Source organism: Panthera onca, chromosome B3, assembly GCF_046562875.1.
Source record: "Panthera onca isolate mPanOnc1 chromosome B3, mPanOnc1 haplotype 2, whole genome shotgun sequence".
Classification (NCBI taxonomy): Eukaryota; Metazoa; Chordata; class Mammalia; order Carnivora; family Felidae; genus Panthera; species Panthera onca.
The window spans coordinates 82,215,640-82,237,481 of record NC_138344.1 but is presented as its reverse complement, the minus strand read 5'-3'; the positions used below and the strand labels follow the sequence as shown (position 1 = coordinate 82,237,481).

The 21,842-nt window shown below is 39.2% G+C and overlaps 1 protein-coding gene across 7 annotated transcripts in view; it reads right to left on the bottom strand.

The window, feature by feature from the left end:
- Positions 1–21,842, bottom strand: part of AKAP6 (A-kinase anchoring protein 6) — a 558,374-nt gene that overhangs the window by 6,648 nt on the left and 529,884 nt on the right. For all 7 annotated transcript variants that reach the window (XM_078448340.2, XM_060619471.3, XM_060619475.3 and 4 more), the window contains one exon: positions 1,788–5,197. In XM_078448340.2, the coding sequence (XP_078304466.2) occupies positions 1,829–5,197 (3,369 nt within the window). In that variant the 3' untranslated portion in view covers positions 1,788–1,828. The remainder of the gene's footprint in view (positions 1–1,787; positions 5,198–21,842) is intronic.

Here is a 21,842-nt window from a genome sequence, read left to right as displayed (position 1 = left end):
TGGTGACTTGAGAGTCATGGTCACATGATATGCTCAGAGTGGTGTTACTTTCAAGCCTTTTATCCCCTTTCAGAAGGCAGAAATCAGCCAGGCTCCGCCAGCCTCTGCCGAAGTTGGCAGAGCCAGCAGTACAATCGGTACTAATAGAACTTGTTTAGAAGCAGCTTATGGAATTGCAGTTACTCTCCCTTAATGGTCAGTTTTACTGCATACTGATGGAGGATGTGATTATAGGGTGGACATGTTTCACAGAAAATACATTTCTCTCTCTCATGCTTTTGTTCCCACTTGCAGCCAATTGTAAATTGAGTCTGAAACACAGAAAATTAGTTGAGCTACATGAGTAAGTAGGATGTCTTCCTTCAGTTTTGCATACTGAGTTTATTTTTAGGGTATATATATGATATAGATTCCCCCCTCCCCATTTCTAGCAGCTCTACATGGAATCACACATTTTAATGAGCTTAGGGCACAGGTGTTGCAGGAAAAAAAAATAATGATGTTTGCCATTCATCTTTCAAATTAAATAATGTGTTTTTAAATAGTAACTTTTTTCATAATACATTATGGGAACAACATTTATCTGTCACATTTTAAAAGATGTATTTGTAATAAATGTAAATTACTTTTAGAAAATCAGTAATTAGGCTCATCAAAAAATAAACAATCTGCCACAAAAAAGATAATCTTTAGCATAGTTAAGTATAATAACTGTTATTTGAATAAGTTAACAAATTAGGGTAGATTGCTTCTGTAATTCATTTCCTATAGCACGAGTTTAGGTTACAGCATTAAGCTTCTTGGAGTGGGGGCTGGAGACACCATTCGGCACCTCATACTTTGGTGAAATACAACTCTCAACATTCAAAAGCTCAAATTTTCTTCTTTAGACTTGATTGAGAAAGTATATTCATCACTGGGGTTTAGAGATGGAAAATAACAGAATTTTTGTGTCACTTTCAGAGCTATATCATCATCTCAGAATAATCAATCAATAGCTGTCTTATTAAATACGAAGAGTGGAATGACTTTCTTAAAAATTTTGATGGAAATCAGCCTGTCACCTTGAGGCAAAATTCAAAAATTCTGTTTTTATCAAAACGCCATTAACTTGTCATGTATTCTCTCTGCATTTGCTTTCTGGGCCTGTTCTCGGTCTGTGTGTGGATAAATAAAAGCTTCTTCTTTAACATCAACTTTCCCCTCCTGTTTGAATCCTCAGACTCGGCCATGATCAGGAGCTGTGACAGCACAGCCTTCCACTGGGGAAGCAAATGTGATGATAGTTACATTAGACAGAAGCATAAAAGGAAGGCCCAGATCAGGAGATGCAGCCTTTAACCTAATCATTGTTCATTTCCAGGCACTGAAGGGTGTGGGCATCTCTGCGTGCAGGAAACTGAAGTGGGAAGCATTGTCACTGTGCATGCATTTTGATCAGAGGCTATAATTGTAATTGGGAGAACCTTTTTTCCTCCCTCCATGGAAGGTCCTAAATTATCTGGCTACTTCCTCAAATTTTGTATTCTTCTTGCCAGAATGATGTCATAAAGATAATGTCACTAAAAATGTCAATTGTGACTGTTTCTCTCCCTTTTGCTTCACAGTTACTTGCATTGTTGGGAATATGCCTTCCACCTAAATGTCTTATTCAGATCAGTATCTGCATGACCAGTCATTTTGACTAGTCTGTCTCCTCTCTCCTATCATGGCATTGTTGACTCATACACTAAATATGTACATTAAACTATATTAAAAATATATATTAAAATGAGGACTATACATACCTTTCAATGAGATGATTTTCATGCGTGGAGAGGGTTGCATTCTACCTATGCATATTTTTATGTTGTTCTTCATGAAGATTTAGAAGGTTTTCTTCACAGGTTAAAGTTTTGGGGTTGGGATGCAATGCAGCCTTGTCTTTTGGCTGCTTTGCCTTTGAGGAGAGCCCTGGAACTCTAGATTTGGCTGAAGCAGCATTATGTTCTCCTGGCATTCCAGATTCACCTGTGTTTTCCAAACTTTCCTTTTCACTGCCCAGCCTTGAAGTAGTTAACTCTGAGCTTTTCCCATGGACAGTAGCTCGGGGTAAACCACCCCCTTCCTTTCCAACATCAGATTCTTTCTGATGGGGAGAACCTGAAAGAGCCACCATGTCTTCCTCATCGGCCACGAGAGAAATATCATTGAACTTAGAAGAGCCAGATGCTGCTTGTTGTGGCAAGGCAGCTTCAACGGAAACAGGTTCATTTGGAGGAGCATTGGGGAGGCAGGGCTCAACTCCATCTGGGTCATCTTCAACACAGGCCTCAAAGAAGCATTCCGTGTCCTCCTTGTCTTCTAAGCCAGAATCGCTAATGTCCAGCGGCAATGGAGTGTTGCTCTTCTCCTCTACGTAATTGGTGACCTCCCCACAATCACTGTCATGAGATGAGAGAGATAAATAGGAGTAAAAGTCCCCTTTTCTCAGCTGGATGGGCCGGTGAGAATGTTCTAACACCTTCTCCTTGATTTGAGTTAATGAGGTAGGAGCAGCTGCCTCATTTTCAGGTTGAGATTTACTTTTTAGGGCCGTTGAAGCCATGTCAATGATTTCCTTAACAAAGTCATGTACTGAGCAATCTTCAGCATCTTTTTGATGGAAAACATCTGGCTCACAGTCACAACAGGAAATGTTGTCGCTGACAGAAACATTCTCCTCTGTTTCATTTTGTTCAAGTGCTAGGCAGCAGGGAGCAGATTTTCCAGCCATATTTGGTACATCATTAGGTGAAGGTTTCAGTACCTCAGAATCCTGTCTATTGATAATGCTGGTTTCTGAGGGCAGTTCTGGGCAAGACTTCTCAGTGGGAATAGAAGCAGTAGTTGGGTTTTCAACATGGTGGTGGTTTTGACATTTCTTTGGACGATGTCTAACGGTTTGGGGAACAGATTCTTTTCCAGCAATATTTGAATCATCTGAGCTATCCATAAATACTTTACACTTACAATGCTCACTGTCTGAATTCTTTTTCCCAGTTGAACCAAGATTATCTGATTCCTTTGAAATCCCATTCTGTTTGTCTTTCTGCCTTTCTGGAGTGCCTTCAATATTGCCATTTTCCATGTCAGCCACATATGGATCTTTATTAACTTTGAAAACATTTTTCTTATTTTCACCCTTTGTCCCTATCTCATGGGTGTTGGATAAATTCTTACCATTTCCATTATTTTCAGAGAGACATTTTATGGAGCTGTTTAGTAGAGCCTCAATGTTCAGGGTATCAGACGGATTGGTCATCTCACTACTACTTACATCCTTACTGCCCTTTATTTCATCACTGATATTACACCTTCTTTTATCTTTTGTCAAGGAAATCTTTGGTCTAATCCATGTCTGTAGTTCATTCTTTATATAGTCCAGCCCTGACATCAAGTTGCATTCTTCATAAATTTCATCATCTGTTGCAATACTGGAATCATCATCTTCATCTTTGATGCATAGCTCTTCTTCTGTCAAGGTGAGGGTAGAGCTGGAAAGGAGGTCACTGTCATCTTCATCATCAGTGCAAGCAGAGGTGCAAGAGACATTAACGATCATGCTGACATTGACGTCGCTTTCATCAGCCACTGAACGAGTCAGGCGCTTCCTGAATGATGCATTTGATTCCGGGACCTTGTTCTTGTGTAATACAATATCCTCTGAGCAAAGAGAGAGCTCATCACTGCTGCTAAGTTCTGTAAGAGATGCTGGCGAGTCTTCATTGATAGAGGATGCTATGTCCAATGATAGCTGGCCAGTAAAGGGCATCTTTTGGGAACTACTTTGGAGAGTGATATCAGAAACACTTCGCTTTATCTTTTGCTCTGAAGGGCTCTGGATATTCTCTAAACGATTCAGGAGATCTAATGTCCTTTTACTCAGTTCACCAACTGAGCCACTGCTCACACTTATGTCCCCAGAGCTGTGACAGCTAAAAAGATCCTCATTGCTTTTATAGGATGTCAACCAACTTTCTAAAGAAGTGCTTCGCTGGAGGCTGTCACTGCCATTTTTAAGGATGCCCAATCCAAATAAATCACCCCCTGGAGAAAGAGACTCAATAGATGAACTATGTGATAAAAGGGAGAGCTGTCTGGCATTCTGCATGCCAGTGAATGTCTTCTCCACATCGCCACTTTTATATGCGTTTCGATCCATTTCATGGGATGTACTTGCCAAAATCTTTTCATGGGGAGGTGCATCTGGTTGTAACTCTGTAGCCTGATGTTTAGATTTGCAGGATTTTTTATCAAAATAAAAACCACGAAGCAGGGGATCCTCCACATGTGCTTTTTCACTTTGTGACTGTTTCATTATCATTGGCAATTTGAGTTTTGAGCCTTGGAGGTACGAGTAATCATAAAATGTAAACACATCATGTTTTCCTTGTAATTCTTCTCCCAAACAATCAGGGGTATATTTGGTAACACTGTTTAAATCTCCAACTTTTCCATTTACACAACCCACTGGTGAAATGGATGGCTGAGAGCTATCTGGAAGCTTAATACGTTCCTCCTCATCTTTAAATTTTTGCTTTAACACGTTAACTGCATCTCCCATTTGTGGGTCCAGATGTTCAGTTTCAGGGTTACTTGGGGACCCATCCACCATATTGAGCAAGCACATTTCAGAGTTGGTAGTGGTTTCAGTGTCTCCCTCGCTGACGATTCCACTCTCACTGCCTGAATTCTGGCTCATGTCTCCTCCATGGCACGGGCAGGGCTTCACCAAACTGGAACCTCCTAGAAGGTCTGGCAAAGACTTGGTAGATGAAAATGAAGAGTCTTTACTGAGACTCTTAGTTAAAACACTAGGCTGTGTCATGGTGAACTTCGGGTTGTTTTTCAAGAACGGCATGCTGCTGTCTTCATAGAGTTCAACATTGTGAAGGCTGTACACTTGGTAAATGTGTGGACTAGAGGGGACAGTGACACTTGAGGCATACTGAGACCCCCCATGGTCACCTGCCTCTTCTTCATAATCAGGGTCCTCACCACCTATCTCTTCAAGCTTTAAGGAAGGCATGAGAGATTGGGGTTCTTGATCAAGGTCATTTGACTCTTCATTCAAACTAATTAACTTGTTACTTATGTCAGTTTCATCCCATTCCAGGGCATCCTCACTTGTCCCATTTAGGTCCATCAAGCCAGGATCAATCACATTCAAAGTCTCCTGTGTAGGAGAAAGGGGGAAAAAAAGAAGAATTAGGGAACACATGTATGAACACTTTATCCATTCAAAATCTCTTGGAAGAGTCAGGAAAGAAATTTTCCCCAAGCATGGATTTGAAAGAGAACATAATTATCAGCTCTTTTCTTCTCTGGAATAACATCCAAAATTATTGAAATAGGTTTTTCTACCAATAGCAATTTGTCACTGAAGGCAATCACATTGATTAAAGTGTAAGATTATTACAGTCCAGTTGTAAGTTTTGGAATTAACCATTTCCTATTGATTCTTCTACATTCTTAACCTAGGATTGGGAGAAGATAAAACTTTCAGGTAAATTCAAGACAGCCTACGACATCTTTAAGGCACATTCACTCTGATGCTCTTCATTTGGCAGTTCACAGTGGAATACTATCTACACCTACAAATGGCAAACCCCCTCATGCATCTAATTCTTGGTTTTCCGTTTGAAGCGGCCTTTGCTTTGGGGAAATGGGATACACTTACGGCCACCTGTAGAACGATTCATGGTCAGAGACCCTTCCTTGTCTATCCTTTCTTCTGCCATCCCTTTCAGGGCTTTCTGCCTCTTGAGAATTTGGCCCTGCTCCCAAATAGACCCAAGACAAGCAACACCTGACTGGTTTCCTCACCTATATCTTTCTGGACCCTAAGTCTCGGGCCCCAGTTCTCTCAGTCTCTCTCTTCCCCAGTCTCTTTCTATGACAGAGATTCTACTTTGATCTTGTTAACTTGTCTCACTATTGTCAGTCCTGCCCCTATTTATTACAGGCCCCTAGGGCCCGCCTCTAGCCCTAGAATAACAACTATCTGAAGACTTTTCTGGCTCTCAAGTTTGATTTAGCCCAGATTCTCTTGTGCTGCACTCTGCCAGCACAGTTGAGATCCTTGATCTTTCCTTGGACTTCCTGGTTTTAACTTGGTTTAAGTAGAGCTTGACACATAGTGGGACACAGTGGTTTGAATGAGTTCCTGGATCTGTCCAAAATCCTTCACCATCCTCACTTGCTGCCCAACTGTCTGGATTCATGCTAGAGCCAAGAGAGGTGATATGAGTGTGCAGGCCCTGACAGGCTCACCTGTACACAGAAACTCAAATAGAATTTTCAGCTTGGCTTATGTTTATGCAGGGTAGTCAGGCAGATGACCATGGCTCTGAAACTATGCAGAATGGGTGAAATGCTGACTTTGCTGCCTACCAGCTGCGTGGCCTTGGGCAAGTTTCTTAGCCTTTCAGAGCACCAATCCCTTTATATCACTTGTTAAGGGGGGTTAGGACTATCTATATTTTGAGAGGATTCTGAATACTAACAAGCTAATGCTTTCAAAGAGCTTGAGGAGGCCATTGATATAAGGTAGCTATAATTCTGAATACATGTAGCATTGCTCTAGAGTGGGTTCAGTCCATTCATAATGGGTTCTTCTTGCCCACCTTCTTCTCTCCTTCTCATTATTCCTTTCAGTTTGTCCTAAAAACCATAAGGGATTCATGATATGGTAGGTAGAGAGAGATGTCACACAGTATAATAGGTCAGCATATTTGCATTACAATTCAGAATTATTTTAACAGTCTGGTTGAAAAACAAGCAATGATGCTTTTTTCCTCAGTAGTGGGGAAAAGGCTTCACCAGCAGCCCACTCACAAAACTTTCCTAAGAAGCCCTCAATCCTTCCTGAAACTAGTACTTAAAGGATACCACACAGTCTCATTAAGTGTAAAATACCCATTAGCACTTTATTATACTGGATATGTAAGAGATTATCTGTCTAGCCTACTTAAGTTTAAAAGAGTCCAGTTACAAAGTAAACATTAATTAAAGGATATTTTTAAATTTTATAACAGAAATCTTTCTTGCTGCCAATGTTAGAGCAGTTAATCTAGAACACTGGCAGTCATCATACTCACTTAGGTATGGAGTACATTCACTGTGATGAATTTTTATTAGAATTTCTGTTTATTCTTTGCTTGCCGATAAAGGAAGTACTAATGACCGGTTAGTATGGCTAATGAATGTTAACATCTTCAGCTGTAGAAACAATCAATCAGTCTAATCAAATAGTATATTAATTTCAAATACTATCTTGCCTGACACTGTACTCTGAGAGTGCTAATAAATAATTGAACTAGTCTTTCAAAGAAGCTCCCTTTGTAGCTCTCTGGTCGACTTAAACATTTAGCAGCACAGATTTTCCCTGGGAGTCCCAAACCTGGGGGCTCACTCTAGATGCAGGAGTTGTGCCATCTGGGTGTGTGTCAGAAGCCCAGCCCACGTGATGCCTATAACTTGGACTTGTATTCCGTGACACAGTTGTTCTCTGACCAAATGCTGCCTCTGTGACTTTACAAATGTAAGCCTCAAAACTTACAGCAGCACCTAAAAGAGCAAATCCTTTGCTCAATAAAATAGTTGGAGTGGGAAATTTCCATCAGAAAAGATTACACTTTTGGATGTAATGCTGTCCTTTCGCCTCCTTAACTCTCTCTTCCTCTACATCTCTTAAATTTATTGTAACTGCTGACATTTTTTATATGTCAATTCCTGGGAATATCTGACAAGATACTTTAGAAAAATCATTCACTTTAGACTTTAAAGTTTACATATTAAGGAAGTGCTATTTGTTCTGCCCTCATTCACTCCCTTCTGTTGTGGATTAAATTCTGTCAATATTTTCAATAAAATCTCCATTTCCTCAAGACTTAATGTCAAACATAAAACATCCCCTGGGGGCAAGAGAGTGTGTAAAGTTTCTGAGAGGATGGGCATTGGAATATTTATATAACTAAAAAGTATCTGTGAAAAAAATGATGCATGTTAGAGCGATGTAACTGGCAGGAAAATTATTTGGTCGAATGCTCTCTTTGATGATAGCTCAACGGCCAATAATGCTCAAGCTAATTAACTGTATTTTGTTGTTGTTTTCTAGAGGTTCTGTCAGGTACTTTTTTTAAAGACACAAATGTTCCTGTCTTTGATACAGTGATAAATCAAAAATGAATTCAGACAAAATGTAAGAATATTTGACTGAAACCAAAAGGATGGTGAGTAGTACATGAGGTTCCAATAGAAAGTCTGCAATTCAGGGATAATTCAGAATTAAATTAATTTGTGCAAGGGTCCATCATTCATAAACTTTGCCTCACTGGTATAGAATTTGGCCTAAACCTAAAGCTCTATATAAATAGCTGTGGGCACACACACACACACAGCCCTTCAAGATCTGCTCAAGAAACAAATGGAATTAATTGGTGCTCTTTTTTTCTTTGTTTTATTCTTGGAAACAGGTGGTTTATTTCAACACAATATATACAGAGAAAGTGAAAGGGGCTGGAGAAGAGATGATGATGTTGGTGAGAGAATGAAGATTCCAATTCTAGTAAGTAATATCTATCCAAACTCATTTCCTTCTGCATTTGTATGGCTTCAATTGAATTAGGTCTTCCAGGATCACATTTCTAGGATTTTCTAAAAATTTTAGGTTACATTGTGGGTTTTTGTAAGAGATGAGAAACACATACTGGCTAAAGAATGGGGACAAAGGAATCTGACGTTCTATAAAACAAGCCAACAGAGATACAATACAGCTACTTCTAGACTCCTTTAATTTCCTTTAAAAGGTTGCATCTTTTGAAAAATTAAAGAATGTCAGAAAGATCAGGATGAACTGGATGTTCCAGTCGAACTTCTGGCACTCTACACCATTAGGAGGTCTTGCAATTTGTGTTCCCCCCATTTATTCTAGATCCAGGAGATTATTAAAGCAACACCACTTGCAAAGTCCTGGGAAGAGAGTTTTATCTATAGAAAAGTGAAATACAACAGAAACACACAAATAAATAAAAATGATAACATAAACATTGTTAATTGTAATCAAATAAAGATCTGCATGTCTACCCCTGGTCTACCCCAGGAGACCACATGGAAGTTTGAGGTGATGGACAGGAGGGAGAAATAATATACATAGATCAGGGTAGGGGAATCGAATTAAACAAGTTAAAAAAATTCAACTTTCATATATTCACTGTGCTTTTTTTGATGCAAATATTTCCCCTCGTATCCCCCTCCAAATCTAAAACCAAAGTATCTGAACATTAGATGCATAACTATTTCCCTAAATTTGACTTGAGTAGATATTTTCTCAAAAAACAAAGCAAAACAAAACAAAACAAAAACACCAACACCCATAACAAACCACTAGTCCTCAGAAAATGCAAAGACAGCTTTTAAGAGAACTCAGGGTTTGTAGTACTCTGCCTCTTTTTGGGCAAAGAATAGATTCAAGGTTGGAATGAAAAAATATAGATGAAAAAAGAAATAGAATGAAAAGCAAAAATTTTCACTGTTTATCAATCATTTTGGGATTTAGGGCAGAATCTCAAATAGATTTGAGTGTGAATCCTGGATGCCCCCCAATCCCACCTTACATGTTAGCTCTGTGATCCTGGGCAGGTTCTTTGACAGTTATGTAGTTATTTAGTTCAACTAAAATAATTTGTATATCCAAGAAAACTATAGTACGTTGAGTCTACCTTAGGGGGTGTTGGGAGCTTCAAATGAGAAAATGCATGTAAAGTCCTATGGAGGGGGTGGGAGGCTGGTACACAGTAGGTGCCAATGACTGGTAGCTCTTGGCATAGATTCTCCATGCTGAAAAGGGGGAAGAGAGTGTGACTAACCATTAAATAACTGTAACCATGTTTGCATGAAGATTGGTGGTTGGCTAATCTTTTTGTACAACCACATGCATGGAGTTTAAGGAAATAAACATCAGTTAGACCCCTTACTTACTCCCATTGCACTGTAAATGGGGTGTGGGTTTGTCTTTCCATGTCCTGGCTGGGCTTAGCCCTCAGGAATAACCAGATGAGAAAAGACACCTGCCCAGCCTTCTGCAAGGCACATAACTCAAGCACTTTCTATTTCCTGAAAATAATCTTTTTTTTTTAAAGGCAGGTCCATTGTCTGTGAAATCCTATCACAACTGACACATGAGAGCAATCAAATCCTGCTCACTATCTATCAGATTGACAATAATGTTAAAGTAACTTGTCTCAGCTCAGAAAATGCTTTGAAAGTCTATCTCACACTAATGATCAAAAACTGTTCTAGCGAATGCTCTTTTTCAATAACAAAGCTGATCAGAAACTCAAAACAGACAAGTAAAACCCAAAGTCATCTCACAAATCTCACTAAAATGAGTACTGACATGGACATATTTCCTAGTCTTGACTATACAGACATTTCTGAAATAGTAGAAAATGAAAAATCCATTAGATGTTGTTTTAAAGTACGTTTTACAATAGCAAAAATTGTCTTAGTTCTCAACAGGGACCAGAGACAAAAGAGATCCAATATTAGGAATCAGGGGTTTTCCTCCCAGATATAAACCCCATGAGGGCAGGGGCTCTGTCTTGTCTCCACTAGAGCCCCAGAACCTACAACAGTGCCTGGGAGAAAGCAGGTTCTCAAAAAATGAGTGAACTGAATGAGGAAAGACTGGGCTGTGGTCTCACAAACTATTGTAGAGATCTGGGGAAAGGTCCCAAGGTTAAATTCTGCCACAGTGAAACACCTGGAGAATTTGTGACTTTCTAGCTGCTACCTCCTAGTTTAAAAAGCTAGTATCGTCTGGGCACCTGGAGGCTCACTCGGAAGACTGACTTCCACTCAGGTCATCATCTCACAGTTTGTGAATTTGAGCCCCACATTGGGCTCTCTGCTGTCAGCACAGAGCCTGCTTCGGATCCTCAGTCCCCCTCCCTTTTCCCCTCCCCCGCTGGTTCTTTCTCTCTCTCTCAAAATAAATAAATAAGCTTAATAATAAAAAAAAAGCTAGTATCCTCAAAAACATCATGCTCAGTGGAAGCCATATAGAAAAAGCCATATACTGCATGGTTTCATTGATATGAAATTCCAGACTAGGTAAATCCATAGAGACAATAAAAATTGGGGGTCACCAGGAGCTTGGGGAAAGGGAAAAGGGAAGGAATTGCTTAATGAAATATTTTGAAACTAGACAGAAGTGATGGTGACACCACATGTAAATGCCAGTGAATTACTCACTTTAAAATGATTAATTTTATGTTATGTTAATTTCACCTCAGTTGAAACAAACAAACAAACAAACAAACAAACAAACAAAGTGAATAGGAGTCTTTAGTCCTGTTGGGTTTCAAAAAACACAGGACTTCATCACTCTATTGAGGAACTTGCTTATAAAAATATTAAAACAGATAATATTTCTGAATTCATTTATATCTCTGTGCATATATTATCAATAAAGTAATTTTATATCACAGGCTTCTTTGTTTGGTCTGCACACATGCTCATCATTTTCAGAAATGCTGAAGAAAAGAACATCCTGTGTATAGTACTTCTCTCAGCTCAACTTCACTCATTTTGATGCAGCAGTCTCTTTTGAGGAGAGAGGAGTAGGATTAACAGAGCCCTTATTTGCTGGGATAGTCCAATCTCCTTCGACCTTATTTTACTTGATTCCTCTATAGTAGTTGACTCCATTTTTTTCTTGAAATTTTCTCCTCTTTTGATTACTTTGATGCTAAGCCTTCTTACAAAATCCACTTCAGCTGCCTTTTAGATGACAGTGTGTCTCACAGTCCTGTCTTGCCTCTTTTCACCCTATAGTCTCTGCTGCCACATTGCTGTTGTCTATTATTTTGAAGGGTATATAGGCTGTGTTGAGAAAAGAATTCAGAGAAAGTATTGGGGCAGGGGGACATTGCAAGAAGAGAAAACAATAAGCAGCGAAGGCAGATGGGATAGAGCTTTATGGGTACTTTCATAGGAGGGAAGAGCAACCAGCAAAGGAAACAAACAGCAGGGAAATCCAAGTAGGACTGGTATAATATTCTGGGAGCTGTGAGAAGGGGACGTTTAAAGTAGTGGGTGGGTAAGAGTGTTATAAGAGCAGAAAAGGTAAGAATGGGAGGTGAGGGAAAGTCACTGAATTAGCAAGAAGAAAGTTATCTGTAAACTGAGAGAGGTCAGGTCCTAGAGGCTGGTGGGTGAGGAAATGAGCAAGAGACTAGCCAGAGGAATCCTGGTTCCACAGTAATATTGCTGTTGAAATTGGGAGCCCTGTCCTCACAGGTGCTATTCACCACCTTTTCTTGCCCTCCAGGATCAGTCTTGGAAGGAAAACAGAAGTGAAGAAACCATGGTAGCCAAGGAATGTATAAGGTTTAATAAGCAAGGTGATCATGAGGCTTTAGGAAGGAATTCTATAGAGGAAAGATGGATACACAAAGTATAAGCACTTCTTTCTTCCCTTTCTACAACTTGTTTCTCTGGAGGGCCTGCTCCACAGGACTGCTGTTTAGATTAAGAAGCAGTATGTCTGGAGCACCTGGGTGGCTCATTCAGTTAAGCATCTGACTCTTGGTTTGGGCTCAGGTCATTATCTCACTGTTCCTGAGTTGGAGTTCTGCGTTGGGCTCTGTGCTGACAGCATTGAGCCTGCTTGAGATTGTCTCTCTCCTTCTTTCTCTGCCCCTTCCCCACTTGTGTTCTTTCTCTTTCAAAATAAATAAATAAATAAACTTTTAAAAAAAGAAGTAGTATGTTTGTGCCAATAAAGAGATTTATTTATTTAAAAAAAATTTTTAATGTTTATTTATTTTTGAGAGAGAGGCAGACAGAGTGTGAGTAGGGGAGGTGCAGAGAGAGAAGGAGACACAGAATCCGAAGCAGGCTCCAGGCTCTGAGCTGTCAGCACAGAGCCCAATGTGGGGCTCAAACTCATGGACCGTGAGATCACAACCTGAGCTGAAGTCGGATGCTCAACCGACTGAGCCACCCAGGCACCCCAAATTAAAGAAATTTAGGTGTTGTCATAATTACTAAATAACTCTTAGGTGCAGTAGCCTCAGTGTTGGCAGTATTAAAGCTAGGTGACAAATGCCTTGCTTCAATCTATATTTTTCTTTTTCTTTTTTCTTAATTTTTTTAATGTTTATTTATTTTTGAGAGAAAGAGAGACAGAGCGTGAGCAGGGGAGGGGCAGAGAGAGAGGGAGACACAGAATCAGAGGCAGGCTCCAGGGTCTGAGCTGTCAGCACAGAGCCCAATGAGGGGCTCAAACTCATGAACCGTGAGATTATGACCTGAACTGAAGTCAGAGGCTTAACTGACTGAGCCACCCAGGCTCCCCTCAAGCTATGTTTTTCTTAAGCTAATTATTGTATAAATCATTACTCATATTTGTTAGGAATCCACTGTAGAAAAAAGATACCTTCCCACCCAACTATGATTTTTTTACTAGAAGTTACTAGAAAAATAATCTACTTCTACCGGCAAATAAATTATTTTATCTTGACTGTTGCTTTATATACAAATACATTGTAATTTTTATTATATTCAGAACAGACTGAATAGGAAAATTATTTTTCTCTTCTTAGTCATTATTTTATTTCTCTGAAAAATTTTCCCCAGAGTTTCAAGAAAGTAACTGAATTCAGAATTGCTTAAAAATGAATTTTAAAAAAAAGAACTTAGGAAGAGATTTTTAAATAAAAGAATTTCCTCATCTGACCTCTTCAGCATTATATAGAACCGAAACAAATAAAAGAAAGTAGGGAAGAAACAGAACTTCAATAAAGTTGTAAAAACCCAACCACAATAAAATGGTGGTATTTTCTACATTCTAGCACATGGTAAACCTTCTTGGATGACAATGACAGAACCACATGACAAGTCTAGTAAACAATTTTTTTTCCCCTAATGATATAACATGTGGCCTCATTTTTCTGGCATTATTTAAGTGGCTTGGTGTTTGCCTTTTTTTTTTTTTTTTTTTTAATTTTAGAGAGAGAGAGCATGAGTGATGGAGAAGTAGAGAGAGACTGAAAGAGAGAGAGAGAGAGAGAGAGAGAGAGAGAGAGAAATCCCAAGCAGACTCCACGCTCAGCATAGAGCCCTATGTGAGGTTCAATCCCATGGCCCTGGTATCATGACCTGAGCAGAAACCAAGAGTTGGATACTCAACCCACTGAGCCTCCCAGGCACCCCAGTGTTTGCCTTTTAACTCTCAGAATTGACATAACATTTGAGTTTTGTACCTGTGGATATAGTTTTGCCTCACCTTTGCTTTAATGAAAAGTATACTCTTGTTCCTCCTTTATGATAAGGATCTCCCATTAATAAAAACTTCTAATTTTTAAAACTACAAAGCATGTTTGTAGTAAAGAGGAGGTGAAGAGTCCTGTAAACAAGTGCAGTTTTTCTGTGGCTTTTCTGTGACATAGGCTGGGGTTTACAACTTTCTGACTGAATTGCAAGCACAGAAGATTTGTGGCATGTTCCCAAGGTAGCCTAATGTGTAAGGAGAGCCTTGTCAACATGCTAAGGTCTGCCTGAAAAGCCGAACATCAGATAACAGTGTTTACCCCGTTCAGGACCTACGCCTTTTACAAAGTCCATATTAGCGAAGAGAATTTTGTGTCTTTTCATTCTCAACAAGATACATATTAAGTGCGATGTGGTATTATTAACCATTTGTTCCTCTCAGACAAATAGAGCATGGGGGTTTTGTTTGGTTTGGTTTTTTAATTCTAAAAAAATTTTTTTAATGTTTTATTTATTTTTGAGAGACAGAGAGACACTGAGCATGGGCAGGGGAGGGGCATACAGAGAGGGAGACACAGAAATCGAAGAAGGCTCCAGGCTCTGAGCTGTCAGCACAGAGTTGAACGCGGGGCTCAAATTCATGAGCTGTGAGATCATGACCTGAGTTGAAGTCGGACGCCCAACCGACTGAGCCCCCCAAGCGCCCCTTGGTTTTTTATTTCTAAGACTGACTACAACTTACTGTTCAGAGAAAAAAGTAAGACTAAAATGTTGGCCAATTTTGATTAAAAAAAATTAAGAATTATCAAAAATGGTACAGGTGCAAGTAGGTCATCTATGATTCATTTTCTTACAATAGCTTAACCGTTGTTTCTATACCTGATTTTATTTGATTTTATTTATATTATTAATAGCTCCTTTAAAGGTAACTGCTTTTAGACTTAGGGAGAATGAAACATTCTCAGAATTGCTAGAACACCTTCCTTGCACTGTCACTATTACCTCCGTGAAAGGGATGAAAGAGTATATACAAGTTACACTTGATGCTAGAAAAGTTGCTTGAAATTTCAGAATGAATTTTCCTATAAGGTAATAAACATCTTTGAAGTAAGTTTCCAAGAGACTTTATAGTATATACTTCTGATTCCTAAATCCTTAGACATGTTAAAAATGTACAATCCCTCAGGGGTTTTCTTTTTGTGATCTCATGAGAAAAATACTAAGGATCTTAAGATTCCGATTAGATTTAAAAACTCCGTCTTGATTGCCATAGAAGCTCTGGTCCTGGTATCTCACGGAGGAGGCACTTGAGAGTTTTGAATGTCAGGACATTAATTCAAACTGTAACCCAAATCAAAGGTACCCAAATCAAAGACATGTAAATTTCATTCTAGAGGAAAAATGATCTCAAAATGTGAATTCATTTTGTAATTTTTTTTTTCTAAAAAGCAGTATTAGAGGTTTAGGGTCACCTTAATCCCTTAAAATCCTTTTACAATGCAAGAAATAACCAAAAATAACTATAAGCCCCAAAACCTTCAGATATGGGTCATTACACTGGCAGTTTAGAGAATATGCTGAGTTTTATAGTCCAGGGAGGCAGGACACTGACCAGCCAGGGGAGCTAATCACCTGGGCAAGATCTGCTGAATCTATTACTCCAGACACTGGACAACGGTAGCATTTGTGACTTATCTCTACTTTGTGTTTAGTCGGTGCACAGCATAGCATACGTTGACTACATAAACCTCCACTGCCTTTTTCCCCCCCTTAATAAATAGCAAGTAATCAGGGAAATATAATGCAGGTGACCTCCACCTCCTAACAAATCAATGATATTCTTCAAAGGTCTACTCTATACAAGACATTTCTCCTGGCAAACATCATTGCTGCTATTAAGAAGCATGGGGAACGCTTGGATAAATAGAGATCCCTTATGTTTATCTGCAGTTAGGTTCCATACTAAGGTAACATGGCATTATTTTTTTCTCCAGATTCAAAGTCTCTCCTCCCACCAAATTAATCATTTTCTCTCGTTATTTAGTAAAATCACTAGATGAGCTGTGACTCCATAAACTTTAGGAACTCATTTATTATGTCGCCTGATCAGACCTTGCATTTATTTACACGCTGTACCCATAAAACCCAGCTTTCATTAGTGCTGGGGAGGAACAGTCCTGCTCCCTTCGCAGGGGAAGGTGAAGCTGGAGAAGATAATTAACCACAAAACAATAAGGAGGCTTGCTGGGTAAGCAGTAGTGTGAAAACAGTTACTACTCACAAAAGAGGGGAAATTAGCTTGCTGGATAAAAAAGGAAGTGTCAGATTGAAGACTGAAAGGCCTGCCAACAGAAGTAGATAGCTCTATGCATCATTAATGAAATTTTTTAACACTTAAACGCCACAGCTGTCCACATTTGAATGCATGTAAATGCCATGTGTTTCCTGAGATTAATATGCATGTTGAAATATTTCTTTTCCCCTTAAACTTCTAGATGTTGTCTCTGTCTGTTTCATTTCACCTACTTTCTTTCCAAGAATAAAAATGCACCAGCTTTCTCAGCATTGTGTCCTCATTTCCAAAAACCCACGTACACCGAGCATCCCGGAGATGGGCAGCGTGCTCATTATATTTTAACAAACACATTATTTTACATTCATAATACCGATATTTTAGTAAACAGAAAGTTTGTTTTGATTTTGCTGCTTCACAGAGTGAAGACTTATGATGTGCGTTTCCTTTCAAAACTTCCTCCTGGAGCATTAGTGCTCCCTGAAGCAGCCCCATTTTGGCAGAAATTCAGTTCTGTGAAGTGCCAAAAGAAATAGAATAAACAAACACTGCTCCATGCAGCTGGCAAGATCATTTACATATTCCTGCACACCAAACATGAAGACCTGAATATGGATTAGAGCTACGGTGATGACACAAATGTCATATAGATAAAGAGAAACAAAATCCAACACATCGTTGTTTATTTTACCACCGCTACTGTGTGAGTGCCACTCAAGAGAGAGAGAAAAAAATGGAGGAATTGCTTTTTGAAAATTGGACTCCCTTCCTCATTTGAAGTGGTTCTTTCAGACTATAAAACAAGAAAAAGAGCAAAAAGGCATGGATTATTTTGGATCCCCTAATATTCCATGCTTTCGTTTTGGGAGCTAAACCAATTTTAATGTACGTCAATTTGAATGAAATGGGTTAGTGATCTTACAGGAACAACCTATAATATACACACACCTGAATTCCTATCTAGTCTTTTTTTTTAAATTTTTTTTACAGACAGAGAGAGAGAGAGAGAGGAAGAAGCAGAGGGAGGGAGGGAGGGAGGGGGAGAGAGAGAGAGAGAGAGAGAGAGAGAGAGAGAGAGGGAGAGAGACAGGGAGGGAGAGAATCTTAAGCAGGCTCCATGAAGAGAGAGGAGCCTGATGCAGGGCTCTATCTCACAACTGTGAGATCATGACCTGAGCTGAAATCAAGAGTCAGATGCTCAACCTACTGAGCCACTCAGGCCACCCCCCCCCCCCCCCCACCTAGTTCTTTTGCTGCCCTTGATAATTTTGGCCAAGCACATCGCTCTTTAATGAGATTTTAAGTTCCATGAATGGGATCCTTGGGTTGGGAGGTACAGTAGACCATTTGGGCCCATTAAAGCTCCAGCAGCAAACAGCATATAGTAGACAGGATTTGCCCAGACCCCTCAGCTAACTTATCTTCTCTCTTCATTTCTGCACATGCTGATTGCTTGATTGCTACAAATGAATGGCCCTACTTGTTCATAGCTAGATGGATAGGTGTCCTAGAGAGGAAGGGACAACTCTCTAGATATTTACTGCCATAACTCTTTTTTCAGTCCTTGGGGATGACAAGAGCTATATGAAGAGCTAAGACAGTAACACCTAACAAATGATGATAGTGACGAGGTGAGGAATAAAGAGAATGCTAGATATTTTTAGCCTCCACCAAATTAAAAAATCTTTACCCCACACTGGACAAAGTTGACTTTTTTATGCACAAACTGCCCTTGAAATGGGATTATCTTAGGAGCTTCCAGTACTTTAATATTTAGAAGTAATTGCCATTATACTTTTGCATAAATGTAAAAACAAGGGGAGAAATCAGAGCCATGTGGCAGAATCTAGTTAGTTAGATATCATTAAAGTTTAATAGTCAAGGAATGTTCTTTAACATTGAAGTAACAAACCATTAAGAAAGGTCAAGGGAGTTGGAGCTATTTTACCTGGTGCGAAAGACTTATTTTTCATAGCTTTTGGAAGGTTTATATGACTAGGACAATGAAAAAGTTCTCTATTTCCAGGGTGCCCGGGTGGCTCAGTTGGCTAAGCGTCCAACTCTTGATTTCAGCTCAGGTCATGATCTCAGGGTTTGTGAGTTCCAGCCCTGAGTGAGGCAGTGTTCAGCCTGCTTGGGATTCTCTCTCTCACTTTCTCTCTGCCCCTCACCCACTCTCTCTTGCAAAATAAATAAATAAGCATTTAAAAAACAAAACCAGAAAAACAGTTCTCTGTTTCCAAAGCTCCAAGCTTAAGAAATAGAATTACAATATAGCAAGAAAAAGAAGATAAGACACATCAAAAGGATTTGTTATTAAAAGGGCAACAAAAGGGGAACCTGGGTGACTTAGTCAGTTAGGCAACTGACTTTGGCTCAGGTCATGATCTTGCAGTTCATGAGTTCAAGCACCTTATCAGGCTCTGTGCTGACAGCCCAGAGCCTGCAGCCTGCTTCAGATTCTGTCTCCTTCTCTCTTTACCCCTCCTCCATGAGTACTCTGTCTCTTTCTCTCAAAAACAAATGTAAAATAAAATAAAATAAAATAAAATAAAATAAAATAAAATAAAACAAAATAAATCAAAACAAAACAAAACAAAATAAAAGGGCAGGGAACCTGGGTGGCTCAGTCAGTTAAGCATCCAACTTGGGCTCAGGTCATGATCTAATAGTTCGTGGGTTTGAGCCCCGTGCTGAGCTGTCAGCCCAGAGCCTGGAGTTTGCTTCCCATTCTATGTCTCCCTCTCTCTCTCTGCCCCTCCCCTGCTTGCAGTCTGCCTCTCTCTCTCTCAAAAATAAATAAACATTAAAAAAATAATAATAATAAATAAATAAAAGGGCAACTAAACATTCTCATAGACTCCCATGAAAGTTTGTAAAAATCTATTCCTAGACTTTTTTAAAAACAGAAGGGAGAATAATGTGTTCAGGATAATCCTACTCACCACTTTCAAACCAAGCTTCCTAAAATAAATCCTTTCATGGTACTACCCCTGTCATTAAAAACAAAACAAATACAAACAACAACTTTCAGTCGCTATTTTCTCTTTTAAATTATTCTGATTGACTTTTAAGGCATTCCATAATCTGGTCATATAAAAATGACTAAAATTTGGGGTTCCTGGGTGGCTCAGTCTGTTGAGCGTCCAACTTCAGCTCAGGTCATGATATGGCTCATGGATTCAAGCCCTGAGTTGGGCTCTGTGCTGACAGCTGAGAGCCTGGAGCCTGCTTGGGTTCTGTGTCTCCATCTCTCTCTATCCCTCCCTCGCTCATGCTCTCTCTCTCTCTCTCTCTCAAAAATAAACATTAAAAAAAATTTTAAATGACTGAAATTCAATTTAATGCTTCCAAATTTCATCTTCACCACAGTAACTGCCTCATGAATATCCCTCACTCACTTATGGTACCATGCCTCTGTTCATAATAGGTATTCAATAAATATTTTCTGAATGAATGAATGAATGAATGAATGAATGAATGAATATGGTTTCTATTGCCCTCACCAAGTCTCTCAAAATTCAGTCTTAAACTCTCCTATAAAAATTTATCTGGATACTCTGCCCTCAGTGGTTTCTCATTTGATTCATACACCAGTTATAGAATCATGTAACTTAGTATTTACATTTGTTTATTCATTCAACAAACATTCACTGAATACTTACTATGACCTACCACCCAATCACTGAGCACAGATGAATTGAGCACAGACTCACCTCTCAAGTATCTTGCAGCTTTATATTTAGTTTTGTAATTGGTGCTGTCATTTTCAACCCAAACACAGATTGGAATAATTATTATCTCATTTATATCAATATTACCTTACCATCAATACAGCTTGCAAATTTCTTCAGAGTGAAGATCATGTCCTGTACTACTTCTGTGTAGATAAATCTCAGGACAATGCTGAGCATATAGTAAGTACTCAAGGTACTCTTGATTATCTGTCTATGGGTTCAGTCCCTTCCAATTCCATGACCCAGTGGAATCAGATGAGAAACCATCCTTGCAAATATTCAGAATCCAATTCTTGCATAATCAGCAGTGATACACTGATGGTATTATGGCTATGGAAAGAATATTTAACCTAGGTTGAGATAGCTTTAGTTTTTCAGACTTAGGGCCTATGGATCTGCCTTTACTATACTGCACTACTATCCTCTTCTATGCAAAAGTTAGCTTTTTCAGTACTGGTATCAATTTTAACCTCCTGGATGACAAAACATAAAATCTTTTCTGTGATGTTCAGTAAACTTAGCCATTTATATGTTAAAAAATCATAAACACAATTCAAGTGAAACAACAGACCTAAAATATTAGACCTGAATAAAACAGAAGACTAGAGTAAATCTGATCATCTTCTAGGGGGTTAAGAAAATTCTTTAACCCCAGTGGCATTTTCAATTAAATGTTTTCTCTTCAATCAAAATTTAAATGTGACTGTTGCTTCAAGATCAGCGGGTTGGTATTGAGGCTTAATGCCTATTATTTCTAGACCAGTGCTTCCCAATCTTTTTCCAGTCATGACATATAGAAAATGCTAATATATATTTGCTTACCAGGAAGGAAGGAAGAGGTTACTACAGAAGGCAGATGACCTGGACTCCTCCCATGCCCTATCCAGCATTTCCCCCCTCCTTCCACACACCAGGAGGAATAACGGTTTCAATATCTTAGCTCACCTCTAACTAATTTAAGGTACATGGGTGGGAAGCTATATTCGACATAAATATAATTAGAGGTTTCTTTGGTTGGGAAAACCATGAATATACGAGAACATGGAGAAATGGGTCGATGAAGACTGAAATTATGGCAGTTTGATATAGGAAGAAAAAATAAATAGGTAGACTAAAGAAAGTTGATATGAACTTTTTAGAAAATGTCATTCATTCAATAAATATGTATTCAGTAAATTTATTCTGCACATATTTATTGAATGCCCTGTACTGAATAAAAAAGACAGGTTTTAGTGAGTAAGATTTACTAGTAGGTAAGATTATAATCTGTGATAAGATATAAGAGGAAGACTTGATCTACTCTAGGAGGTCAAGAAAGCTTGCCAGAGGAAGTGGCTCTTCGACTGATTTCTGCAGGATAATAAGAATTTTCCGGGAGGGAACTCACAGCATGGTGTGTGGTGAAGGCAGAAGGAACAAGGCTCTTAGGCAGGAGGGAACAGGCTACATTTGGGGGCCTGACAGCAGGCAGTGGGTCTGGCCTGCAGAGAGAGGAAATGCAGAGACTGGAAATA